General features: G+C 46.1%; 1 protein-coding gene across 2 annotated transcripts in view; it reads left to right on the top strand.

Annotated features, from left to right (window-relative positions):
* The window catches only part of LOC143815564 (tetraspanin-2-like), a 255869-nt gene extending 242268 nt beyond the window's left edge, over positions 1–13601 (top strand). Inside the window, exons 8-9 of one of the 2 annotated variants that reach the window (XR_013223773.1) lie at positions 10144–11471; positions 11852–13601. Coding sequence is in view for 1 of the 2 variants with exons in the window: in XM_077294885.1 (XP_077151000.1) it covers positions 10144–10209 (66 nt within the window). In the remaining variant the exon portion in view is untranslated. Of the gene's footprint in view, positions 1–10143 lie in introns of both variants that reach the window. The other variant, XM_077294885.1, reaches the window with a different exon arrangement.
* Positions 13602–20778: the final 7177 nt, after the last annotated feature.

Genomic DNA, 20778 nt, shown 5'->3' with positions numbered 1-20778 from the left:
CTGTACGCACAGTCAACAGTCCCTCCTCTGTTATTGGGGTTCAGTAACGTCAGCTGTTCCCCTGCTGTGTGTGTGGCAATCCCTCCTACCTCCTCCTACCTCCTCCAACCTCCTCCTCCTCCACCTGTCCCTGGGCTCCAACACCGCCAGTTGCCGTCCAGAAGTGCTGTACGCACAGTCAACAGTCGCTCCTCTGTTATTGGGGTTCAGTAACGTCAGCTGTTCCCCTGCTGTGTGTGTGGCAATCCCTCCTACCTCCTCCTACCTCCTCCAACCTCCTCCTCCTCCACCTGTCCCTGGGCTCCAACACCGCCAGTTGCCGTCCAGAAGTGCTGTACGCACAGTCAACAGTCGCTCCTCTGTTATTGGGGTTCAGTAACGTCAGCTGTTCCCCTGCTGTGTGTGTGGCAATCCCTCCTACCTCCTCCAACCTCCTCCTCCTCCACCTGTCCCTGGGCTCCAACACCGCCAGTTGCCGTCCAGAAGTGCTGTACGCACAGTCAACAGTCCCTCCTCTGTTATTGGGGTTCAGTAACGTCAGCTGTTCCCCTGCTGTGTGTGTGGCAATCCCTCCTACCTCCTCCAACCTCCTCCTCCTCCACCTGTCCCTGGGCTCCAACACCGCCAGTTGCCGTCCAGAAGTGCTGTACGCACAGTCAACAGTCCCTCCTCTGTTATTGGGGTTCAGTAACGTCAGCTGTTCCCCTGCTGTGTATACGGCAACGTGTACTGCGACCGCCACGCAGGCACAACAAGTTAAATGTAAGGGAACCTGACCCCCCCCCCCCCCCCCAGGCGTTTGTTACTGAAGGAGCCACCTTGTGCAGCAGTAATGATGCAAAGGGAAAAAGTGCCTCTTTTCGTGATGCTCCTTGCACATGCTGAACCAAACACTTATGAAATGTGTCCCCACACAGCGTTACACCGTCCGGTAGGTGGAACTTTCCTTTGTCGTGTGACGCAGCACAGCCATCATTTTTACCCCCTTGGCGCCGTGCGCCCCCTCCTCAGCGTTGTTTGAATCTGTCCCGGAGCCTGCGCTGTTAGGTTAGCCCTTGGCCATGCACACATGTTGCGCTGCCCGTCTTCTGACCTCATTTGGTGTCAGGCTGGCTGCGCCTGTGCGGGTGCGCTGGCCGAGATCCCGCCTCGCAGTGTCGTCTAATGTAATCCCACCGCGGGCCTGTGATCCGTGCCCGTGCGCAGTGCATATCCTCTCCTCTCACTCCCCTCCCTATGGCTTCTTCAGACTGTGCGATGTCAGCTGGTCCCTAATAGCATGCCACGGCCGTGACACCGCACAGTCTGAAAAAGCCGTAGGGAGGGGAGTGAGAGGAGAGGATATGCACTGCGCACGGGCACGGATCACAGGCCCGCGGTGGGATTACATGAGACGACACTGCGAGGCGGGATCTCGGCCAGCGCACCCGCACAGGCGCAGCCAGCCTGACACCAAATGAGGTCAGAAGACGGGCAGCGCAACATGTGTGCATGGCCATGGGCTAACCTAACAGCGCAGGCTCCGGGACAGATTCAAACAACGCTGAGGAGGGGGCGAACGGCGACAAGGGGGTAAAAATGATGGCTGTGCTGCGTCACACGACAAAGGAAAGTTCCACCTACCGGACGGTTTAACGCTGTGTGGGGACACATTTCATAAATGTTAGGTTCCGCATGTACAAGGACCATAATTAAAAGAGCTAAGTTTACCTTTTCCAGCATTAGTGCTGTACACAATGGCTCTTTCAGCTACAAACGCCTGGGGGGGGGGGGGGTTAAAGGTTTCCTTTCAACTTGCTCGAGTGCAGGCTTCGGCCTACACTCCGCTCCCCCTGCTCCTCCTGCTGACCCTGGGCTCTAACACCGCCAGTTTTTGCCCAGATGTGCTAGCTGCACAGAGAAAAACACCAGCCAATGTGTCAGTGGGGTCCAGCACCGCCAGCTGTTCCCCTGCTGTGTAGCCGGCAACGTGTCCTGCGACCGCCACGCAGACACAAGAACTGAAATTGAAGGGAACCTGTCCCCCCTCCCCCAGGTGTTTCTATGTTTTACAGCTACCTTGAACAGCAGTAATGCTGCATGTGTTCAAGGTGGCTCAGAAACTTATTCTCCTTGCCCATGTTGAAGTGAACACGTCTAAAATGTGTCCTCTGTGACCATTAAAACGTCCCTCAGGTGTGATTTGACTTTGTATTGACACACGCAACAAGCTCCTTGGTAACGCTGCCCGTCTTCTGGCATCATTGTTTGGCTGGCTGCGCTTCTGCGGCCGCCCTGACCCACACAACAGCCCTCGTTGTCTTATTTAATGGGACTGCGAGGGTGTGATTGATGGGCAGGATCAGTGCATCAGTTCGCCTGTCCCTCCTCTCCTTCCGCCTTCTTCGGACTGTGCGGCTTCATGGCCGTGGCATGCGATAAGGGATCAGATGACGCCGCACAGTCTGAAGCGGGTGTAAGGACCCGAGTGTGAGAGGCGAACATATGTGCTGCGCCAGGCCCTGAATCCCAGCCCCGCAGTGTTTTAACAATGTTAAGACACTGCGGGGCTGGGATTCATGGTCATCGCGAACCGCACCGGCCGACATTACATGATGCCAGAAGATGGGCAGCGCTAACGGCGCTAGGCCAGGGGATAACACGACAGCGCAGACTCCTGTACAGCAAATAACAACGCTCGGGAGGCTGCACCCAGCACCAAGGTGGGATTCTTGACACCTGTGCTGCGTCTCATTACAAAGGGAACTCTCGCCTCCATTACACAGTTTGACTGTATAAAGGGCTAAATGTTATACGTGTTCCATTCAGCGTGTGCAAGGAGAAAAATTACAAGAGCAACCTTTGACTTGCGCAGCACTGCTGCTGCATAAGCTGTGGCTCTTCTACTTTGTAACCCCTGAGGGGGGGTTAAAGGTGACTTTTGAAATCGGTTCAATTAGGCTTCGGCCTACACTCTGCTCCACCTGCAGAGCCCGGGCTCCAACAACGCTAGTTGCTGTCCGGAAGTGCTGGCTGCACAGAGCCAAACACCTCGCCAATGTGTCAGTGGGGTCCAGCACCGCCAGCTGTTCCCCTGCTGTGTAGCCGGCAACGTGTCCTGCAAAAGCCACGCAGACACAACACACCCAAAGCTGCCGCCTGTGCAGGCTTCGGCCTACACTCCCCTCCCCCTGCTCCTCCTCCTCCTGCTCCTCCTCCTGCTGTCCCTGGGCTCTAACACACCGCCAGTTTTTGCCCAGATGTGCTAGCTGCACAGAGAAAAACACCAGCCAATGTGTCAGTGGGGTCCAGCACCGCCAGCTGTTCCCCTGCTGTGCAGCCGGCAACGTGTCCTGCAAAAGCCACGCAGACACAAGAACTGAAATTGAAGGGAACCTGTCCCCCCTCCCCCAGGCGTTTTTACGTTATCCAGCCACCTTGTACAGCGGTAATGCTGCATGTGTGCAAGGTGGCTCAGAAACGTATTCTCCTCGCACATGTGGAACTGAAAACACGTCTGCAATGTGTCCTCTGTGTGACCATTTAACCGTCCCGGTGGTGTGACTTTCCTTTGTAATGACACGCTGCAACCCCCTTGGTAGCGCTGCCCGTCTTCTGGCATCATTGTTTGGCTGCCTGCGCCTCTGCGGCCGCCCTGACCCACACAACGCCCCTCGGTGTCTTATTTATTGGGACTGCGAGGGTGTGATTGATGGGCAGGATCAGTGCATCAGTTCGCCTGTCCCTCCTCTCCTTCCGCCTTCTTCGGACTGTGCGGCTTCATGGCCGTGGCATGCGATAAGGGATCAGATGACGCCGCACAGTCTGAAGCGGGTGTAAGGACCCGAGTGTGAGAGGCGAACATATGTGCTGCGCCAGGCCCTGAATCCCAGCCCCGCAGTGTTTTAACAATGTTAAGACACTGCGGGGCTGGGATTCATGGTCATCGCGAACCGCACCGGCCGACATTACATGATGCCAGAAGATGGGCAGCGCTAACGGCGCTAGGCCAGGGGATAACACGACAGCGCAGACTCCTGTACAGCAAATAACAACGCTCGGGAGGCTGCACCCAGCACCAAGGTGGGATTCTTGACACCTGTGCTGCGTCTCATTACAAAGGGAACTCTCGCCTCCATTACACAGTTTGACTGTATAAAGGGCTAAATGTTATACGTGTTCCATTCAGCGTGTGCAAGGAGAAAAATTACAAGAGCAACCTTTGACTTGCGCAGCACTGCTGCTGCATAAGCTGTGGCTCTTCTACTTTGTAACCCCTGAGGGGGGGTTAAAGGTGACTTTTGAAATCGGTTCAATTAGGCTTCGGCCTACACTCTGCTCCACCTGCAGAGCCCGGGCTCCAACAACGCTAGTTGCTGTCCGGAAGTGCTGGCTGCACAGAGCCAAACACCTCGCCAATGTGTCAGTGGGGTCCAGCACCGCCAGCTGTTCCCCTGCTGTGTAGCCGGCAACGTGTCCTGCAAAAGCCACGCAGACACAACACACCCAAAGCTGCCGCCTGTGCAGGCTTCGGCCTACACTCCCCTCCCCCTGCTCCTCCTCCTCCTGCTCCTCCTCCTGCTGTCCCTGGGCTCTAACACACCGCCAGTTTTTGCCCAGATGTGCTAGCTGCACAGAGAAAAACACCAGCCAATGTGTCAGTGGGGTCCAGCACCGCCAGCTGTTCCCCTGCTGTGCAGCCGGCAACGTGTCCTGCAAAAGCCACGCAGACACAAGAACTGAAATTGAAGGGAACCTGTCCCCCCTCCCCCAGGCGTTTTTACGTTATCCAGCCACCTTGTACAGCGGTAATGCTGCATGTGTGCAAGGTGGCTCAGAAACGTATTCTCCTCGCACATGTGGAACTGAAAACACGTCTGCAATGTGTCCTCTGTGTGACCATTTAACCGTCCCGGTGGTGTGACTTTCCTTTGTAATGACACGCTGCAACCCCCTTGGTAGCGCTGCCCGTCTTCTGGCATCATTGTTTGGCTGCCTGCGCCTCTGCGGCCGCCCTGACCCACACAACGCCCCTCGGTGTCTTATTTATTGGGACTGCGAGGGTGTGATTGATGGGCAGGATCAGTGCATCAGTTCGCCTGTCCCTCCTCTCCTTCCGCCTTCTTCGGACTGTGCGGCTTCATGGCCGTGGCATGCGATAAGGGATCAGATGACGCCACATAGTCTGAAGCAGGTGTAAGAACCCAAGCGAGAGGCGAACATATGTACTGCGCCAGGCCATGAATCCCAGCCCCGCAGTGTTTAAACTATGTCAATACACTGCGGGGCTGTGATTCATGGGCATCGCGAACCGCACCGGCCAACATTAAATGAGGTCAGAAGATGGGCAGCGCTAACAGCGCTAGGCCAGGGGATAACACGACAGCGCAGACTCCTGTACAGCAAATAACAACGCTCAGGAGGCTGCACCCAGCACCAAGGTGGGATTCTTGACATCTGTGCTGCGTCTCATTACAAAGGGAACTCGCGCCTCCAACACAGTTTGACTGTATAAAGGGCTAAATGTTATACGTGTTTCATTCAGCGTGTGCAAGGAGCGAAATTAAAAGAGCAACCTTTGACTTGTGCAGCACTACTGCTGCATAAGCTGTGGCTCTTCTACTTTCTAACCCCTGAGGGGGGGTTAAAGGTTACCTTTGAAATTGGTTCAAGTAGGCTTCGGCCTACACTCTGCTCCCCCTGCAGAGCCCGGGCTACAACACCGCTCGTTGCTGTCCGGAAGTGCTGGCTGCACAGAGCCAAACACCTCGCCAATGTGTCAGTGGGGTCCAGCACCGCCAGCTGTTCCCCTGCTGTGCAGCCGGCAACGTGTCCTGCAAAAGCCACGCAGACACTTGCTCTTGTACCTTCTGCTCCACATCCTGGTTCCAGTACCGTCAGCTGGTTCCGGGCAGAGCCTTTGGCTTAGGTGCCTCCCTCTGGGTATCCGAGTTCCACCAACGTCAGGTGGTCCTTGGTAGTGCTTTCAGGCACGGGTACCTCCTGCTTAGTAACCGGGTTCCAGTAACGTCAGCTGGTCCTCGGTAGTTCCATTGGCTCTTGGACCTTCGGCTACCCATCCGGGTTCCAGCACCGTCAGCTGGTTCTCGGCAGTGTCTTTTGCTCTTGTACCTTCTGCTCCCCATCCTGGTTCCAGTACCGTCAGCTGGTTCCGGGCAGAGCCTTTGGCTTAGGTGCCTCCCTCTGGGTATCCGAGTTCCACCAACGTCAGGTGGTCCTTGGTAGTGCTTTCAGGCACGGGTACCTCCTGCTTAGTAACCGGGTTCCAGTAACGTCAGCTGGTCCTCGGTAGTTCCATTGGCTCTTGGACCTTTGGGTAGCCATCCGAGTTCCAGTTCCATCAGCTGGTTCTCGGCATTTTCTCAGCCTTCTTGTACCTTCTGCTACATTTCCAAGTTCAAGAGACTAAACACGATGACCCGGAAGAACACCCCTAAGATGACAACGACACCAGAGACAACAACCACCGTGATGACGACGACCCTGGAGACGATGACCCTGAAGACCACCGTGATGACGACGACCCCGGAGACGACGACCCTGAAGACCACCCCGATGACGACGACCCGGGAGACGACGACCCTGGAGACGACGACCCTGGAGACGACGACGACCTGGAAGACCGAGAAGCAGAAGAACAAGAGGCTGCAGAACAAAGAGCAGAAGAACATTAAGCATAACACTAAATATCAGAGCAAAAAATATTATCTAAATTATAAGCAGAAGAAGACTAAGCAGTGTATGGGGGTGAGTCCGTTCCTCCTCGTGGTGCCCCTGGATAAAGCCTGATGCTGCAGGCCAAACTGAACGCGGACAAATGTAACTGTTTTGTGACAGGCAGAACGGAAGGTGTAATCTTCAAACTTTTATAGATAACAACTACAGGAATGCCTGTCACAAATAAGAATATGATGAAGAAGTAGAATATGATGAAGATAATAGTAAAATAAAAAGAATATGAACAATGTAACCCAAAAAATAATAGGTAGAAGATGAAGAAGAAGATGAATAAGGTGAAGAAGTTGATGTCAAAGAAGCTGATGATGAGGATAATGAAGAAGAAAGCGTGGGAGAAGAAAAAAAGAAGGTGAAGGGCGTTGAAGTAGTGAAACATCAATATGTGGCATAAAAAAAAAAAAAAATTAACATAGTCAAATTCTTTCTAACGCCGAACGTCATCCAAAAAAAAAAAAATCCTGCTATTCTATTACATTGGGCTAAACCTCTGTGCCTTTAATGTCTCCGCCACGTCCCCCAATACATCCTACATTATTCTTAGTTGTTTTCCTTCATGTAGAATGAACCTACAAGTGTATAAAGGGTTTATTTTAATTCCGATATTTTCGTCCCATTGACTTGCATTGGGATCGGGTATCGGTATCGGATTGGATCCGATATTTTGACGGTATCGGCCGATACTTTCCGATACCGATACTTTCCGATATCGGAAAGTATCGCTCAACACTAGTTTTAACCCCTTCATGAAGGAGCTTTTTTCGTTTTCGTTTTTCGCTCCCCTTCTTTCCAGAGCCATAACTTTTTTTATTTTTCCGTCAATATGGCCGTGTGAGGGCTCTTTTTTTTTTTTTTTTGCGAAACGTGCTGACGTTTTTTATTTGTGCAGATACGTTCATTTGATTGCCCGTTACTGCATTGCAATGTCACGGCAACCAAAGAAACGTAATTCTGGCGTTTTGATTTTTTTCATCGCTACGCTGTTTAGCGATCATGGTAATTCTTTTTATTTCATTGATAGATCGGGCGATTCTGAACGCGGCAATACCAAATGTGTAGGTTTGATTTTTTTAATTTTTTTTATTTTGATTGGGATGAAAGGGGGGTGAACTTTTGTGTTATTTTAAATGCTTTTTTTTTACTTTTGGCATGCTTCAATAGTCTCCATAGGAGGCTAGAGGCTGCCATAACCCGATCGCCTCTACTACATAGAGGTGATGCTCAGATCACGTCTATGCAGCAGAATTACAAGCTTGCCTCCCGTGCCTATTAAGTAGTTAAATGCTGATGTCAAACTCTGACAGCAGGCATTTAAATGCACTTTCAGACGCCGGTCCGGAAATACGCGCGACTACCCCCGTCACGTGATCGGGGTCATCGCTGCATTGCCATCACAACCAGAGGTCTCCTCGAGACCTGTATGATTGTTGATGGCAGATTGCTATGAGCGCCACCCTGTGGTCAGCGCTCACAGCAAGCCTGTAATTCTGTTGCATAGAGGTGATCTGAGCATCACCTCTATGTAGCAGAGGCGATCGCGCTATGGAAGCTTCTAGCCTCGTATGGAGGCTATTGAAGCTTTCCAAAAGTAAAACAAAAAAGTGTTTAGAAATGAAAAAAATAATAAAAAAAACATAAAAGTTCAAATCACCCCCATTTCGCCCAATCAAAATAAAACAATAAAAAAATCAAACCTACACATATTTGGTATCGCCACGTTCAGAATCGCCAGATCTATCAATAAAAAAAAGAACAATCAAAACGCCAGAATTACGTTTTTTTGTTCGCCGTGACATTGCATTAAAATGCAATAACTGGCAATCAAAAGAACGCATCTGCACAAAGGTGGTATAATAAAAACGTCAGCTTGTCCCGCAAAAATTAAGCCCTCACATAGCCATATTGACGGAAAAATAAAAAAGTTATGGCTCTGGAAAGAAGGGGAGCGAAAAATAAAAAATTGAAAAAAGCTCCGGTCATGAAGGGATTAAAAACCTTACGTGATACAGACTTTTGGAGCACATATTCGTGTTCCACATATCAAAATCTATAACATACAATAGCATTTTCTCAGGGGACAAGAATTCCCTGAAATTTGTTGTGCAGTGAACCATGTTTTTAGAATTATAACAGAATATTATAATGTTTCATATCATTTCTTAAAAACCTTACGTGATAGGAAAAATCTGAAGTCATTTCTGAAATCAGCATGACAAAAATCTATCAGGAACCCTCAAAATTGTCCGAGGGACAAAATCTTTGTAACGCAGTGTAATTTTATTCAGCCACATTTAATCAGTTTGGTTTGCTTCTAGGTAAACTTAAATGGAACCTGTCAACTGGTTTTTCCCATATAAACTACGGCCACCACATTTTAGCCATTTGGTACACAATTCTGGAGTACAGTATATAAGTCTCCAAGCCGCCCTGCAAATAGAACAAAAGACCTTTTATTAGACTCACTTGCAGGGCGGTGCTGTCCGGTCCGATGGGCATTGCTGATCTTGATCCAGCACCTACTCTCTTGCGATGCCATCCTACTTCTCTGGTTCTTGTGGATGACGTGTCCTACTGTACGTCATCCACACCATGTCCTCCATGGTGCTCCTGCGCAGGAACACTTCTCTCTGTCCTGTTGAGGGCAGAGCAAAGTACTGTGGTGTGTATGCACTGCTGCTCCTTGGCCTTTCCCCGTGCTAGTGCAGAACACTGACCTGACCTAGAATAGGGACGTCCATCGGACCGGCCCGATCCACCCCGTAGGTGAGTATAATAAAGGGTCTGCTTCTTTTTTTTTTCTTTTTCTTTTCAGAGCGGCTTGGAGACATGTATACAGTATTCCAGAATGCTGTAACACAGGGCTGAAAGGTAGTTGGCATAGGTTATATGGGAAAAACCTGCTGACAGGTGCCCTATAATAGCATTATTAAGGCTGTCATTACAATTTCTAGAAAAAGTTGCCTCCTGGGTTTTCTAAAATTCTTAGTTAAAATCCTTTGAGCTAAAGTTCAAAGGTTAAATCCTTCATATCTTTGCAAAATTTTCAATACACAAGGGAAAAATAAGACAATCCTTGTAGGACCTATACTGACCTTTTTATAGGTAATCTCTCAAGTTATTCTGCCATGTCTGTTTTACCTTGTACTTGTTTATCGTATGAAATATCAATTGTTTTTTTGGACTCTTTCCCTCTATTACTCCTCCTAAAATGTAGAACTAGATTGAAAGCTGAGTGTTCCCATTTCCCTTGTCATCAGAGTATGCACCGAACATACTATGTCAGGACACATCCTAGTGACGCGTCAACAGTACATTTAGATTGCCATCAAATCTTTTACTTTACCATATTGTAGTTTTTCCATTGTATTGATACACTGATTAACTTTTATCTTTTGGTATTTTTTACAGACATTTGGAATGATCTTCAGCATGGTTCTCTGTTGTGCTATCCGTAATTCAAGAGATATGTTGTGATCATCTGCATCGTGCCTTCTTCTCCAAACCTGGATGAAAGTGCTACCTAACCAACAGGGACTGTTACATGCCTGTCAGCTTGGACAATCTGCTTGTTTCTGTAACCAAGCTTTGTAAAATTGTATAAAGCTATGCAATATGCTAGAAAACAAAGGTGATTGGACTTACAAGTCCCCAATAAAGCTACAGTTTTGCCAAGGATTCTTGGGAATGCTTATCCAGCACTTCCTATATATGCTTTATAGTGACCCTCAACAATGGGACTAAAAAGTGACTATACATTTCTCCTGTATAGTCGCCCTTCGTTCGCCTCCTTAGAATTCCGTTCTTCCAAAAATGCCACTACAGTGACTTGAGGAGCACAGTGTTGCATCTAAACCGCACCTCCCGGCCTTTCTTATACCACAGCACAAAAAAGTCAGGAGAGGCCTTGTTTAGACTCAAAACTGTAGTCCCCACGCCACTGCGGCAACAGTCCTGACAGCAGGAGGAACAAAATACTGAACTGAGCACAGGAGGAAGCAGAAGGCAAATGGAAGGCACCAGGGTAGGTTGACTGTATATGAGAAATGTATTGGCAGTTTCTAGGTCCAGGGTGGACAATTGCTGTAAATCTAAAAAAATGCTCTGCTTTAAAACCGAAGCGTGGTTCACCTCTGTCACCGGGTAACATAATTCTTCCCTCTGACTACAGAGTGCAGGCTGCATTTTACAGGAGTTTATCATCTGTAGACCCTCTACAAATTGTAGATATGTATTTGTGGTTTTCTATTTCTCTTGGTTCAATATATCCAGAGATGGCATGAAATTACCAGTTTTTAATGAAAAAATATAAAAACCTGAGTTTAGGAAGAACACAGTGAATTGGCTGCAATATGAATGATAATAATGTGTATGTCACACAATCTGTTCAGTCATGTCTCATTGTAGTGTCCTAGAAATCCTAAGCAGGGTCCAAGTTACCAGAGAATAATAGGGATAAAACGTAGCTTTGTCGACCTCATTTCTGTGCACGGTGCCTTGGAATCTGTTGTGGATTGGTCTTGTGGGGGTCACAATGGTGCATGAAAATAATTTTCTGGACTAAGTAAGTTTCCAAGCAGTGTGTAAAGTTCTGCTGGAGCGTTATCATTTACAAGCCACACTACAGGGTTAGGACTCTGCCTAGTTAAGTGGTCGACTACACAGGCAGCCCCCTATGGATCTGTATTATGGACCCTGCGCCCTCTGTGTGTGTGAATCCTGAAGTAATGCTTCTAAGGGTATGTTTCCACGGTCAGTAAACGCTGCTTGTTTGACGCTGCAGGGTCAAACAAGCAGCGTCCAGATGTTCCAGCATAGTGGAGGGGATTTTATGAAATCCCGTCTCCACTATGCGTGGAAACCCGCACGCGGCGGCCCTGCGACTCCGGACATGCTGCGCGTCTTTTCAGAACGCAGCATGTCCGTACACCTTGCGGGGACGCAGCGTCCCCGCAAGGCATATCACAGGGCCCTATGGCGAGGGGTGCGATGATCCCGGATGTGTACTGTACACATCCGGCACCATCGCGTCCCAGGAAGGGGGCGGGGCTTAGCGCCGAGCGGCTTCGCCGCTGCGGCGATCCCGCCGGCAAAACGGACAGTGGAAACATACCCTAAGGGTCAGTAATATAATGCAGTATGTGATGACACAAGAATTAAGAATCTGTGAAAAAAAGAGGTCTTTGTGCACAGCCATATAAAATATGAGACACAAAGACATACTGTATGCCTATACAATTATGTAGGCGCCATATTACAGATCTGTATAACAGATCCATGTGACTATGTGCAAAAGCCATGCATGGTTGTACCAATGTACATGCAATCTCAACCCATATCAGCTAAACCTTGTAAAGGGGTTGTGCAGTGATACCATATTTATCATTTATATGGATTTGGTGGGCATCCAACACCTGGCACCTCCACTGATCAGCAGTTTTTTTTGCTCCATCGTAAAAAAAACCAGGAGGTATCTTCACCAGTCTCATACAGATGACCTGTCCCATGGATACCCCATAGGCCTCTTTAATATGGCTGTTTTTCATGTATGTGTTCTGTCCACGGATAGAACTAATATCATTATCATCTATGCAGCTACCGACATGTCTGTGGTTTTAAGTTGTGGATCGTGCGTCTGCAAAAAAATTCCCCACACAAGTAATGGCTACCCATACAAGTATCTATGGGCGTATGCTGTCAGTTTATAGCGTTGCATGGGTAGGACAAGCTTTGCAGTGGTTTTGCATACTTCAAAATCAGTAATAAAACACTCATTGTAACAAATGATGAAAATCCGGTCCAAAGCCCTGATGAAAATTGTACATGAAAGGACATCCGAATGAGACCTTAGTACTTAAAGCAAAACTCTAGAGAGAAATTAAAAAAAAAAAGTTATCTATAGTATCTGTATGTGAAAACCAATGGAATGAAACTGAAAGGGAGAAGATACAGATTACAGATTAGAAAAAAGTTTTTGACAGTGAGGGTGATCAATGAGTGGAACAGGCTGCCACGAGAGGTGGTGAGTTCTCCTTCAATGGAAGTCTTCAAACAGAGGCTGGGCAGACATCTGTCTGAGATGGTATAGTGAATCCTGCATTGAACAGGGGGTTAGACCAGATGATCCAGGAGGTCCCTTCCAACTCTACCATTCTATGATTCTATGAGGTTGTTCTCCCAGAAATCACTGCCAGTATGATTATTGCATTACAGTAGACCTTGGCTTCTCAGCCATATATGAAGGGGTTATTCCATAAGATAGGGTAGAACTTGCTGATCTCAATAACAGGTCTCTAAAACCCCAGAAAATGGGATTCTCCATCTTGAAGCCGAGGGGTGCATGCTCACCTCCACCCATCCAATCACTGAGCGCTGTGCTCTGCTTTATTTTCGGAAGTCACTTTGGAATGATGTATAATATTGTGACCTATGTGAGATGAAATAAGGAACATGTCTATTGCACGTTTTACAAGCCTGATCATCACTGGTCTCCTATAGGGGTAACGTTGATGTAAGTGATGTAATGACTGGAGTTTTTCTTTAGTTTATACAATGAAGGAGCGGATATTGAATGATATATATTGCTTATTGTGGCCTTCAAGCATTAAAGCTTCCTGGAGACAATGCCACATAGCATGCTGTAGCATATATTGCTCATGTAGCATTATGGAATTTACTACTGTACAAATTTCCCTGCTCCTTTTGTTGTGTACAATGACAGAGGCCTTATGTTCATATGCAGTTATTGTTACAACCTATTTAACTGAAAATGTCAGAATTACTGTAAAGTTCCTGTAAAGAAACTAGATACATGTATATCATTTGAGACAATTTTATGTATTTGATTATTAAGAGTAATAAATATTTACAAAAACATATGTGCTCTGTTTATTTCAGAAGCGACATACAACATTTGTGCCCAAGTGACTATTTAGAGAGGAACTTTCGCTAAAAATGTTCTGTAAAATATCGGAATGCAAAAAAAAGGCTGAAACGTTTCTGCAGGAACAGCACCACCTAGTGGCCAAAATGTCACTGAACGATAAAAATGGGTTTACTCAATGTGCTGTATAAATATTATTTATTATTATTAGCACCATTTATTATGCCATGGTGACTGGTACAGGAGGAGAAAGGACCCTGCCTGCGAGGGCTCACAATCTACAAGAAATACAAGATAAACTGGCCTGACAGCGGAGAAAGCAAATCACTGGTTATAGTCTAAACACAATGTCATAAAATTGTAGGTTCTTGCAAAACATTAAGTAGGTGCTGCCATTGCCTCATTGTTAATGTATGTCTATATATATATATATATATATATATATATATATATATATATATATATATATATATGTGACTGTACAACTGACAATGAGCAGTAAAATTGTACATGTGTTGAATAACTGAAATTTCAGGTACCATGGTTATAATTTGTTTCCTTCTCTGCCCTCCATCAATACATGAACATAATGCAACAAAAAACTGTGGAAAAGGAGACCTTGGATTCTGGATACACCTGCTTAGCCATCATACACATCCTGACCTACACACTTAGCATTTTTAAATGTTCCATATATTATTCTTATGCTTAGGCATATAGCACAATCATATCCCGCAGCACTGTACAGACATTACCAGCACTGTCTCACAATCTAAATTCCCTATCAGTATGTCTTTGGAGTGTGGGAGGAAACTGGAGAACCTGGAGGAAACTCAGGCAATCATGGGGAGAACATACAAACTCCTTGCAGATGTTGACCTTGGTAGGATCTAAACCTGGGAGTTAAACCCGCTGCAAACAATGCTAACCACTGAGCCACCAAACACCCAGCATATGGCAAAATAGTGGCTGTCCGGCATGCACTGTACTGGTTTGGATCGGCATAGCCTTTTTTTTGTGTGTTACATTTTTTACAATGGTAGTCATTGGGTGACATATGTGGCTCTTTTTCTTCTAGAAAGCTCTGTCTGCTACTTCCCTTCACACAGCCAGGGGGCGACCAGGTGATGTAACTCTGCTTCTCAAACTGAGGCACCAGATCCTGAAGGCCTTGGTGACAGGCAGCAGGGAAGAACAGGTTTATAGAAGTTGTTCAGCCCTGTCTCTGGCTGCAGGAATATGTAATTTAGCACAATAACTGACTTAATTTGTACTCATTGTAATTAGTCATGATTGAGTACGGTGTTATCCGAGCACGCCCGTGTGTTAATAGAGTATCTTCAGCGTGCTTGAATACTATGTTCGAGTCGCCGTGGCTCCATGACTCACGGCTGTTCAACAGGCGCAACACATGCAAGGATTGCCTGCTTGTTAGTCAACCTCTACAGGTGCTGCGGCTGTCGAACAGCTGTGAGACATGCAGCCGCGGGGACTCAAACATATTTTTTTGAGCACATCAAAGACATTCAGTTAGCACCCCTCCCCCGAGCATGTTCTGATGACACCTTACTCCAGCACCCTCCGCTCATCACTAATTGTAATGTTCATTCATGCCTTACACTCAGATTTATGGCTGTGAGAGTAGAAGCAGGACATTTCTATTTTAACCCCTTAGTGACAGAGCCAATTTGGTACTTAATGACCGAGCCAATTTTTACAATTCTGACCGCTGTCCATTTATAAGGTTATAACTCTGGAATGCTTTAACGAATCCCGCTGATTCTGAGATTGTTTTTTCATGACATATTGTACTTCATGTTAGTGGTAACATTTCTTCGATATTACTTGCGATTATTTATGAAAAAAAAAGGAAAGATGGCAAATTTTTAAAATTTAGCAAATTTCAAACTTTGAATTTTTATGCCCTTAAATCAGAGAGATATGTTACACAAAATAGTTAATAAATAACATTTCCCATATGTCTACTTTACATCAGCACAATTTTGGAACCAAAATTTTTTTTTTGTTAGGAAGTTATAAGGGTTAAAAGTTGACCAGCGATTTCTCATTTTTACAACAAAATTTACAAAACCATTTTTTTTTAGCGACCATCTCACATTTAAAGTCACTTTGAGGGGTGTACATGACAGAAAATACCCAAACTTGACACTATTCTAAAAACTACACCTCTCAAGGTGCTCAAAACCACATTCAAGAAGTTTATTAACCCTTGACGTGCTTCACAGCAACTGAAACAATGTGGAAGGAAAAATTGAACATTTAACTTTTTTTTGCAAACATTTTACTTCAAAACCAATTTTTTTTATTTTCACACATGTAAAAAGAGAAAATGAACCACAAAATTTGTTGTGCAGTTTCTCCTGAATACGCCGACACCCCATTTGTGGGGGTAAACTGCTGTTTGGGCGCACGGGAGAGCTTGGAAGAGAAGGAGTTCCGTTTGACTTTTTCAATGCAGAATTGGCTGTAATTGAGATCGGACGCTATGTCGCGTTTGGAGAGCCCCTGATGTGACTAAACAGTGGAAACCCCCCACAAGTGACCCCATTTTGGAAACTAGACTCCCCAAGGAACTTATCTAGATGTGTGGTGAGCACTTTGAACGCCCAAGTGGTTCACAGAACTTTATAATGCAGAGCCGTGAAAATAAAAAACCCTTTTTTTTCCCTCAAAAATGTGTTTTTAGCTCGCAATTTGTTATTTTCTCAAGGGTAGCAGGATAAATTGGACCCCAAAATTTGTTTTCCAGTTTGTCAAGAGTATGCTGATACCCCATATGAGGGGGGACCACTGTTTGGGCACATATCGGGGCTCGGAAGGGAAGTAGTGACGTTTTAAAATGCAGACTTTGATGGAATGGTCTGGGGGTGTCATGTTGCATTTGCAGAGCTCCTGATGTACCTAAACAGTAGAAACCCCCCACAAGTGACCCTATTTTGGAAACTGGACCCCCCAAGGAACTTATCTACTTATGTGGTGAGCATATTGAACGCCCAGGTGCTTCACAGAAATTTGACGCAGAACCATAAAAATAAAAAATAATTTTTTCCCCACAAAAGTGATTTTTTTAGCTCCCAATTTTTTTTTTCGCAAGGGTAACAGGAGAAACTGGACCCCAAAAGTTGTTGTTACCCCATATGTGGGGGTAAACCACTGTTTGGGCGCACGGCAGAGCTCAGAAGAAAAGGAGTACCAATTGACTTTTTGAACGCAAAATTGGCTGTCGCGTTTGGAGACCCCCTGATGTACATAAACAGTGAAAAAAAACAATTCTAACTCCAACTGTAACCCTAACACACCCCTAACGCTAATCCCAACCCAATCCATAACCCTAATCAAAACCCTAACCCCAAAACACCCCTAATCCCAACCCTAACCATAACCCTAATCACAACCTTAACGCCAAAACACCCCTAATCCCAAGCCTAACCCTAATCAAATCCCTAAGCCCAACACACCCCTAATCATATTCTCAACCCCAACCCTAACCTTAACCCTAATTCCAAAACTAATCCCAAATGTAACCCTAATGCCAACCTTAACCCTAATACCAACCCTAACCCTAATCCAAACCCTAGTCCCAACCCTCATCCCAATTCTAACCCTAGCTTTAGCCCCAACCCTAACCCTAACGTTAGCACCAACCCTAACTTTAGCTCCAACTCTAACTTTAGCCCCAACCCTAACCCTAACTTTAGCCCCAACCCTAGCCCTAACCCTAGCCTAACCCTAACCCTAATTTTAAAATAGAAATACATACATTTTTTTTTATCATTTTTTCCTAACTAAGGGGGTGATAAGGGGGGGAGTAATTACTATTTTTTTATTTTGATCACTGTGACAGAATCTCACAGTGACCAAAATAAAACAAGAGGAAGAATCTTCCTCTGCACATCAGGGCGGACGCACTGCGAATGCGCCCGCCATTTTCTTCCTGGAGGAAGAAGCTGACGGCCAGGAGGGGACGCAGGAGGACCCAGGGACATCGGTAAGTATAACAGGGTCCCCGAATTCCCCTATTTCTCTGTCCTCTGATGTGCGATCACATCAGAGGACAGAGAATGACACGCCACTTTTTTTTTTTCTTTTTTGCGTTCGCCGGTAAACAGTTAATTACCGGCGATCGCAAAACAGGAGTCAGTAAAAACCAACCCCAATCATGTTCTTTTGGGTCTCGGCTACCCCCGGCAGCCGAGACCCCAAAGATCTGCCGGGCTCCATTTTTTTCCCGGAAAAAGATGGCGGCGCCCATCGGGAGCTACGAGGAGCATTGGGGGAGACGGGTGAGTATCGGGGACCCCAGTTCTCTGTTCTCTGATGTGTGATCACATTGGAGAACATAGAAATTAAATGGGAAATCGCGTTTTGGTTTTTTTTTGTGGCCGCTGGTAAATGGTTATTTACCGGCAATCGCAACCCGGGGGTTGGTAAATACCGATCCGAATCATGTTCTCTGGGGTCTCGGCTACCCCCGGCAACCGAGACCCCAGAGAAAATCCAACTCTGGGGGGGCGCTATACACTTTTTCCACAGCGCCGTTACGGCGCTATGGTTTAAGTACCCTTAACCGCCGCCCTTAATAGGCATATCGGCGGTCGTTAAGGGGTTAAAACCAGAGATCTGACCACTATGCAATTTGAAAGTTAAAGGGTTGTCCTCTTGCTAGGTCATCAGTACCACATCGGTGGGGGTCTGACACCCAGCACCCTCACCGATCTGCTCCAGCGGCAGCCGGATGTAAACAGTGAAAAGATCTGAGCAGCACAGCTCCAATCCTGACCACTTCGGCTCCACTCCTATTCAATTCAATGAGAGCTTTTCTGCAGTACAAGGCGGTAGCCACTATACCAAGAATGATGCTGTGCTGTTTGGGAGTTTACAGTGTTTATATATGAATGTCTCTAGAGCAAAAACAATTGTGGTACATGGTGTCATATTCCCATCGATCTGAAATTGATGACCTATCCTATAAACCACTCACCGACAGAGACAAAAATTTAGGAAAAGATCGTGAAGAACAGTGAAGAACATGTTATCGAAGTCGCTAATATACAGTGGGGCAAAAAAGTATTTAGTCAGTCATCAATAGTGCAAGTTCCACCACTTAAAAAGATGAGAGGCGTCTGTAATTTACATCATAGGTAGACCTCAACTATGGGAGACAAACAGAAAAAAAATCCAGAAAATCACATTGTCTGTTTTTTTATCATTTTATTTGCATTTTATGGTGGAAAATAAGTATTTGGTCAGAAACAAAATTTCATCTCAATACTTTGTAATATATCCTTTGTTGGCAATGACAGAGGTCAAACATTTTCTGTAAGTCTTCACAAGGTTGCCACACACTGTTGTTGGTATTTTGGCCCATTCCTCCATGCAGATCTCCTCTAGAGCAGTGATGTTTTTGGCTTTTCACTTGGCAACACGGACTTTCAACTCCCTCCAAAGGTTTTCTATAGGGTTGAGATCTGGAGACTGGCTAGGCCACTCCAGGACCTTGAAATGCTTCTTACGAAGCCACTCCTTTGTTGCCCTGGCGGTGTGCTTGGGATCATTGTCATGTTGAAAGACCCAGCCACATTTCAACTTCAATGCCCTTGCTGATGGAAGGAGGTTTGCACTCAAAATCTCACGATACATGGCCCCATTCATTCTTTCATGTACCCGGATCAGTCGTCCTGGCCCCTTTGCAGAGAAACAGCCCCAAAGCATGATGTTTCCACCACCATGCTTTATAGTAGGTATGGTGTTTGATGGATGCAACTCAGTATTCTTTTTCCTCCAAACACGACAAGTTGTGTTTCTACCAAACAGTTCCAGTTTGGTTTCATCAGACCATAGGACATTCTCCCAAAACTCCTCTGGATCATCCAAATGTTCTCTAGCAAACTTCAGACGGGCCCGGACATGTACTGGCTTAAGCAGTGGGACACGTCTGGCACTGCAGGATCTGAGTCCATGGTGGCGTAGTGTGTTACTTATGGTAGGCCTTGTTACATTGGTCCCAGCTCTCTGCAGTTCACTCACTAGGTCCCCCCGCGTGGTTCTGGGATTTTTGCTCACCGTTCTTGTGATCATTCTGACCCCACGTGGTGGGATTTTGCAAGGAGCCCCAGATCGAGGGAGATTATCAGTGGTCTTGTATGTCTTCCATTTTCTAATTATTGCTCCCACTGTTGATTTCTTCACTCCAAGCTGGTTGGCTATTGCAGATTCAGTCTTCCCAGCCTGGTGCAGGGCTACAATTTTGTTTCTGGTGTCCTTTGACAGCTCTTTGGTCTTCACCATAGTGGAGTATGGAGTCAGACTGTTTGAGGGTGTGCACAGGTGTCTTTTTATACTGATACCAAGTTTAAACAGGTGCCATTACTACAGGTAATGAGTGGAGGAAAGAGGAGACTCTTAAAGAAGAAGTTACAGGTCTGTGAGAGCCAGAAATCTTGATTGTTTGTTTCTGACCAAATACTTATTTTCCACCATAAAATGCAAATAAAATGATAAAAAAAACAGACAATGTGATTTTCTGGATTTTTTTTTCTCAGTTTGTCTCCCATAGTTGAGGTCTACCTATGATGTAAATTACAGACGTGTCTCATCTTTTTAAGTGGTGGAACTTGCACTATTGCTGACTGACTAAATACTTTTTTGCCCCACTGAATATATAGTTGTGTTCTTCGTTCTAAAGATGAAGAACTATTCCAAAATAAATCAGGTACCTGACCAAACTTTAGTAACACTTATATGATGTTATCTAATTATAGACCAAGCACCGAGTAAGCATAAAGTTGGCCAGGAGGTAACCAAATATCAGTAAGGCATTCCACTTTATAAGTCAGGGAACACTGCCATTGCAAAGGACTTCAGTAATGATGGAGCCAGACTTCTGTATCAAACTATTCTTAAGTGCTCAGCAGTTGCCCACTCTAATTAGATGTCTGAGCAAATTAAATTGTCTGTCTAATTAATGCAATAGGAAAAAATACTGTACGAATCACAATACAGATGTCTGGGCAGATAAATGAATAATGCACATCCCAAGGCAATATGGCAGATCTGCAAAATTACATTTTTTATTTTTTTTTAAGAGCTACATCTGTCTCCCAACACCCCAGTATGTCCCTCCTTAGCTGTTGGCTACTGTT

The sequence above is a fragment of the Ranitomeya variabilis genome, chromosome 3, assembly GCF_051348905.1.
Source record: "Ranitomeya variabilis isolate aRanVar5 chromosome 3, aRanVar5.hap1, whole genome shotgun sequence".
Lineage (NCBI taxonomy): Eukaryota > Metazoa > Chordata > Amphibia > Anura > Dendrobatidae > Ranitomeya > Ranitomeya variabilis.
The sequence above is the reverse complement of the archived record's forward strand: the minus strand, read 5'-3'. Positions and strand labels throughout refer to the sequence as shown.